This window comes from Neovison vison, chromosome 10 (assembly GCF_020171115.1).
Source record: "Neovison vison isolate M4711 chromosome 10, ASM_NN_V1, whole genome shotgun sequence".
NCBI lineage: Eukaryota > Metazoa > Chordata > Mammalia > Carnivora > Mustelidae > Neogale > Neogale vison.
In genome coordinates, this window is record NC_058100.1 from 69,575,615 (window position 1) to 69,582,640 (window position 7,026).

The 7,026-nt window shown below is 42.0% G+C and overlaps 1 protein-coding gene across 2 annotated transcripts; it reads right to left on the reverse strand.

The window, feature by feature from the left end:
- Positions 1 to 596: 596 nt before the first annotated feature.
- ZNF281 (zinc finger protein 281) lies at positions 597 to 5,748 on the reverse strand. 2 transcript variants are annotated; one of them, XM_044267555.1, is made up of 2 exons: positions 5,664 to 5,748; positions 597 to 5,437 (listed from the first exon to the last, which is right to left on the reverse strand). In XM_044267555.1, exon 2 carries the CDS (start codon positions 5,421 to 5,423, stop codon positions 2,727 to 2,729), a length of 2,697 nt encoding a protein of 898 aa, XP_044123490.1. In that variant the 5' UTR covers positions 5,424 to 5,437; positions 5,664 to 5,748; the 3' UTR covers positions 597 to 2,726. The 2 variants fall into 2 exon arrangements, with proteins under 2 accessions (XP_044123490.1, XP_044123489.1); XM_044267554.1 differs by having other exon boundaries at positions 597 to 5,441.
- Between the last annotated feature and the right edge of the window lie 1,278 nt (positions 5,749 to 7,026).

A 7,026-nucleotide genomic window follows, 5' to 3' on the forward strand; every position in this document is an offset into this window, starting at 1 on the left:
TTACATAGCCACTTACAATTAAAAGACACTTCCAAACATCTCTTCTGCATCTCTAATATTTATATGTCTTACTTCTCTCCTTCCGCTACCTATACTTTCAACCTTTTAAAACATGGTTAAACTATGACTAATACTTTTTAATTCCTACTAAAAATGCTCAAGGCCGGTTTTTTGTGTCATACTGTTATCTTATTACAACCTTCTTGAGACAAAAAGGATCCATCTAGAACCAAAAGATACTGGAATCTGATTTTAAATGAGGTCTCAATAAATACTCTCTCTGGTATAATATTTAGAATAGGTAAACCCATTTCAACAAAACATGTTCTGATTTACATAATATTCAATTTCTACACTTCCATATATATATAGTGCACCTCAAACACAGAAAATACTCACCCAGTTTTCACATAAAATAAACCTAGAAATATGAAAATACTTGAGTTCAAAAAAAAGAAAAACACCCCACAATAAAAATACAAGTCCCTAAAATGCAGTTTCGTAACACCAATGTGAATTATTTTAGAAAATGTAGTTAATAATAAAAAAAAAAAACCCTGAAAAATGTTACTGGATATTAAGTGATATCTCCTTTCTTCAATTTTGTGATTAACAGGTCTTTTATTGGTAGTAAACTAGAGCAAACAATCAGAATAATACATATGCAGTATTCAGTACACACAATAAAAGTTAAAGAAATTCAAAACCTGTATAAAACAAACACTGGAGAAAAATCATACAGCTTAAGAGATACAGTGGTAAAGGTCCTCTCCATCCTTTGATTACAGCTTGTACTCTGTACCCAATAGAACTTACCGCACTTACCAAAATAAGAAATACAGACTTTTTAGTATTGAGTGTATTTAAAAGGATTAAACACATTTTCTAAGAAACTTGCAATGACAAATAGGTGACCCTTTAGCTGGTAAGCAGACTTAAGGGAGGAAAGTGGGGAAAGGAAATTAACTAATATTTTGTAACCATTTTTAATAATTTCTTATTTTCCAAACACTGCTTTCATAACAGAAGTGTTTTACACTTGCACAATATTAATTACTTTATTATACATGGAAGCCTGTGGTAGGCTGATTACACAATAAGACTGCAAACAACCAGTGGTACTTTTCTGACGTCAGAAGAGTACATAAGACTGAAACATCACCGAAAGTACATAAAAAACTCATCAGCATAAACATCAAAGTACATTAAAAAATATAATCAGGAAAAAAATACAATTGCTAAAAAGTGGTTTAGAGCAGAGCTACTGTCTTATCAGTAGCTTCAAATGGCAATTAGCGTTCATAGCAAGTTTTGATGACTTTACAAGACCCCTGTACAATACTGACTAATGCACCCTTTTAAAATGTACATTAAAGGCTGCAATTACACAAAGAGGTTCTGATGTCATTACTAAATGCAGACACTCTTATCCCTCACATTAGAAAAAAAGTCACCGGTTGGAATTACAACCTTAGCAATATCTATAGCTCAGAGTATGTGGGGCTTTATTATACATGGAAATCTGTATGCGTTTTATTTTTTTAAAAAGGTACGTGGGGGTTATTTATCCCAGTGTTTAGTATTTGAATGCCATAAGGCATATAAAATGCCTAATGAATTACCTAATGGAATGTAAATCATTCTAAAATTGAAACTGTCCAGATAGAAGAGGAAACAAGGCAGGCTCAGAACTCTAAGAAAGAGGGTAGGTCAAGAACAAGAACAAAAAACAGAAGTGTGGGTGACATGTAATAACACAGACAAGAGAACAATGTTTTAAGCCATGTATAATAAATAACGCATACCCCAAATTTCAAAGAATTATGTAATTCCAACTTGGGTTCTAATACTGGTACCAATGAACCACTCAGTCATCAACACTGCCAGATATCATGAACTTCTAATGGAACTACAGCCTTGTTACAGTTGGGATAAGGAGAGGGTGCTATTTTTTTTCTTCTTCTTTTATTAAAGCTATCATTCCAGGCTTTGATCAAAGATCCAAGAATATTTGTTCTACCAGGCTGGAATGAACGGTTTGGAAGTTCAGAGTACATTTAAAAGCTGCAACAAAATATAGGTAGCCAACATCTCAGAATTTTGGATCAGCCTAGATGGAGACAGCAATTTGAAATGTTTTCGATCCCTTACTTAAAAATGATGAAATGTTTATCAGCCCAGATAGAGCAATTTGAAATGTTTTCGATCCCTTACTTAAATGATGAAATGTATATCATACTATCTGTAAATTGGATATTCCATTACAGTGATAACGTACAGAATTCCCATGCGTTATTACACTTTCCTGAGAGTAAAGCAATTAGAATAACCTTAATCCTAGCAACAAAGTTTTTTTTGTGTATTTTTTGTTTTGTTTTTTTTTTTGTAGGGTTTTTTTGTTTTTTGGGGTTTTTTTGTTTTTTGTTTTTTTTTTTTTTTTTGCATTTAAAACTTTTGGGCTATTCCCTGACAATCTATACATGTAAATTTGATTGCTAAACATTGTCACTTTGAATGTCAAACTATTTTTAATCTATTGATTTTGATTAAAAATCATAATACAAACAGAGCTAAAATCACGCTAACAAAATAAACTAAATATGAAAAGTTGCATTGAAAGGGCATTACATTATTCTTAATAGGATCGTGTAGAAACATTCCAATGGCAGTGTTCTCAAAATAAAACAAAATTACATTAGACCTCCAGCCTGGTCACTTTTGGGACCTTACCTGTAACTTTGGCTGGTGGGTGTCTTTACTCTTGTACTACATGGCTCACTTACATCAGACATCATATTTGTATACCCTGAGAAATCTGACACTGAAGTCCTTACTCTATGGTCCACTTCTCCATTAGAGTTAGTGATGAAGGTCATTGGCACCCTGCTGCCCGACTTAAACTGAGAACCAAACGCTTGTGCAAAGTTCTCAATCTGGTACGTTGTTCTAGGCTCTATGTCTTTCTGAGGATCTATCTGGCTAGCTAACTCCTGAGATGGAATCTGAAAGCTTGTTGAGGACTCTAAATTTTTCTGTTGTTCCTTCTGGCTAGTCAATTTCTGAGATGAGGACTGGAAGGCTGATGAAGTCTCTAAATTCTTCTGAGAATCTATCAGATCATCCAGCTCCTGGGAAGGTGTCAACTGCTGATGTGTAGCATCCAAAGCAGATAAATAAAGACCTGGTTGAGATCCAAACAACATCCCAAAAGGAGGCTTTGGCAATGAAGATGGCAACACTGAGGTAACAGATTGGCCGAAACCACACTCCAAAGGAGATGTAGTGTATATCTGTTTTTCTGGAAATAAAGTGTGGTTGTGGAGAGGTGAAGACAAACTGACAAACTGGAAACCGTGTCCAAGAGTAAAACCTGCATTAGTGGATTTTTCAAAAGCCTGTTGGAGGTATTTGGAGTATTCTTGCAACATGCTTGCCTTATCATTCGAAGGTGTTTGGGTGCCTGGGCTCAAATTTTCTTCTTGAACCAATTCTGAGTGTTCTCCTGAGGTGTGTAAATCCACTCGCGGTTCCGTTATATTGAAAGGATCCTCTTTCTGGCTTTCTGATTTGTTGGAGTATTGATCCAAAATACTTTGTAAAACCTCATCAGGAATTCCAGACTTGTCATGACAAGACTTAATTTCAGCATTAAGAGCTGAGGAGTCAATAAGAGACAATGGGGTCTCATTGTCCAAAACACTGACACCTGCAGACTGAATGACGGACTGTTGGGAGACCATGTGTCCCACGTTTATAGAAAAGGCACTGTTGCTGCTGGCAGTTGGTAAATATCTTCTTTTCTTTGAAAACTGCATGGCATCATCATAATTACTACTTATTTGACCTTGTTTGCCACTCGTACTTTGGAGAAGACTAATGGTCTCCACACTATTATTTGAAACTATGCCAAGTGAGCCACTTGGTTTCCCAGACAAGGACTTCTGTCCAACTATGTCTGGTAATGGTGACACAAAATTAAGGTAGTTTTTATCTGTATTCTTTCTGCTTCCTTTTTTAAAGATCAATTTTGGCACCCTTTTCTGTAGTTCATCAATACCAGTGCCAATTATGCCTCCACTGGAAGACACAGTAGGCATTTCTACTGAGTAACTCTGCATGTTTATATTATTTGAAATTTGTGATTCATTTGTTTTACCAGTCTTATGTTCCTTATTTTCAACAGCTATGCTTTTTGACTTCGTTTTTCTCCTTGAAGAACTTGTATTTCCCTGAGACAACACAGCCAGATTACCCATATTGTTATGGGTTGATGACCCAGGTTCTGCACTAGCGGCTCCTTTAGCTATGGCTTCACCACACGTGCGCCTGTGCTTCAACAGTCTATCAGTCCTTGAAAAATACTGTTGGCAAGTGTCACATTTATATGGCTTTTCTCCACTATGCGTCCTCTTGTGTCTCTCCATATGGTACTTCTGAATAAACTTCATGCTGCACTGATCACATCCAAATGGCTTCTCTCTACTATGAATTTTCTCATGTCTCTGCAGTAGGTATTTCTGAATGAAACCCATACTACACTGGCTGCACTGGAAAGGTCTTTCTCCAGTATGAATGAGGACATGTCTCCGCAAATGATAGGAGCTTCTGAAAGCAGCGCTACAGTGATCACAGATATGAGGTTTCTGACTTGGGGAGAGGATGGCACCTTCTCCATCTCCAACCAAAGAAGGTTTGGAAGATGCACTTGGCTTCCTCTTGGCTTTGATTCCCTGAGATTCTGGCTTTGGCCTCTTTGCCTTTTTGACATTAGTGTCCTGCTTTGGCTCCTCATTGCCATGGTGGTCATCAGTCCTGCTACTGCTGCTGAGCAATACGTCGCGGTGGTGCTGGGCTGGTTGCTGCTGGGCATGCTGGTGGAGAATACTGAGGTCCTGGATGACGCCGTGGCTCCCCCCATCCCCACCTCCTAGGCCTGGAGATCTCTCTTCAGCCCCAGCGAACAGCCCCCCATAGTGGTGGTGGTGATGGTGGTGGTGGGACTGCTGCTCCTCAGGATCTGCGGGTTTCTCCTGTTTGATGCTGACCAAAGACTGCAAGAATCCCCAGGAGGTCCTCTGCGAGGGGAAGGCCGCGGCTGACGCCGCCGGCTCCTTCTTGAAAGTCATGTCCGGGGCTGGCGGAGGGGGGGGCTCAGCGGCCGGGGCTGCGGAGGTAGAGGAGGATAACACGCACTGCGGGGGAGGGGCGGCCGACCCCGCCGGCCGGGTGAAGCTGGTGACCGGGGGAAGCCGGTGGTTGAACATAACCATACCCTGGGGAAAGGTGGGTTCCATCTCTGCCCTCCTGCTGCTGCTGCTGCCGCTGCCGCTGCCGCCGCCGCCACTACCGCCGCCGCCGGAGCCGCTACCACCGCTACTGCCGGTACCACCGCCGCCACTCAGGAACCCACTGCCGATTTTCATACCCCGGAGGAGGCCTGGCTGAGGAGAGGAGGAGGAAGAGGGAAGAGGGAGGAAAGGGGGTGGAACCGGGCCCCGGGCCGGGACCACCGCAGCGCCCAGGACCCCGCCGCGCCGCCGCCCAGACCGCAACGCGCCCAGCACTAATTCCCAGCCCGGTTGCCTCCGGCACCGGTACGCATGGTCCTGTGACTCTTCCCTAGGCCTCGCCCTCTCCCTCTCCGGCCCACCGGCAACACTTACGGGTACCGCCGCCGCCGCAGCCGCCGTCGCCTCCAGTTAATAAAAATAACGCCGTCCTCTCCACAATGGAATTAAAAGCCTCCCTTGTACTGCGCAGCCGCGGCGCGGTGTCTGCTGGGAACTCCTCAACCCAGCCAGAGGGGAGCTCTGTGGAGCCACGGCGCCTGCGCCAAAGCTTCCGCCCGGCCTGCCTGTCAATCACTGGGGCGGTTGGGCGGAGGGGAGGCCCGGAGCTCGAGGGGTGGGGATTTGGATCCCCTGCAGAAAGAGGCTTCCAGGCGAGCAGGCGTGATTGGTGGGCTGCACTGACGGAGATGGACGTGGATGAGGGCTTCTGGGGGAGGACGCTCAGGAGGTGGAACCCAAGGGGCGGGATTACGCGGGGCCGTAATGCAGCGTGGCTTGGGGGCTGCAGAGAAAGAGCCTGGCAGAAGAGGTGGGGGAAACTGAGGACTGAATGTGGGGGCTTTCTGTGCTTTACAGTTTGCAGTCCAGGTATGGAATCAAAATCCAAACCCAGAAGTGGATCACTTAGGGCACTTTTGGTTCTACCTAAAGGCAGTAAACTTCAGGTGCTCAACATTTATTAAAAACATTGCTTCTGTTAAACCTCTTAGTTTGGAAAAAATAATGGGCTTTTGCATTTATAGGAGGAGCCTGCTTTGAAACCGCAATAGAGGTACCGTTGCAAAAAAAAAAAAAAAAAAAAAGTTGTCTAATTGCCAACCTACCTGAAGGCTACTGGAAAAGGAAACCGCGTGTAATCCAGGTGCAGCAACCCTGTAAAACACGCCCACACACATAGTTCATCATCATCAGAGGTTATTTAAATGCCCACATACCTTTTCAGTCTGGCTAATGAGTCTGTTTGCTGTGTTATATTGTTGCCTAGCCCCTTATGTTACTTAACGAAAAACTTGACTACTAGGTCTTTCTAAGATTGTACCAGGATTCACCCTGCCCTCCCCGAGCACAGAATGCTGAGAAACGCATGCGAAATTACGAATTTTTTCTAAGGGAAAATTACAAAGTAAAATCTTGAAATCAAAGACCAACAAAAACCAAACAGGTCTTTACTCAGTGCCTAATATACACAGAGCACTCACTTTCAAATTAAGCATGCAGAAATCTAAACCAGCAACTTGCCTAACAGACTATTTATAAATCACGGTATTTTTTCATAAAAGAAAACTATGACAATAATTTACTTACATAGTATATTTTCTTCATGAAATTCCAAGTCAAATTTCTCAATAATATTCCTAGCTAAATAACTTCTCATAATTAAATAATAAATGACTTCTCTGAGAAATTCCACCACTGAAACCATAAATATTATCCATTACTCCTTTCAGGACTCTCT

Excerpts from the sequence above, each read along its gene's own strand:
- ZNF281 (XM_044267555.1), bottom strand. The coding sequence starts at position 5,423 with ATGAAAATCGGCAGTGGGTTCCTGAGTGGCGGCGGTGGTACCGGCAGT.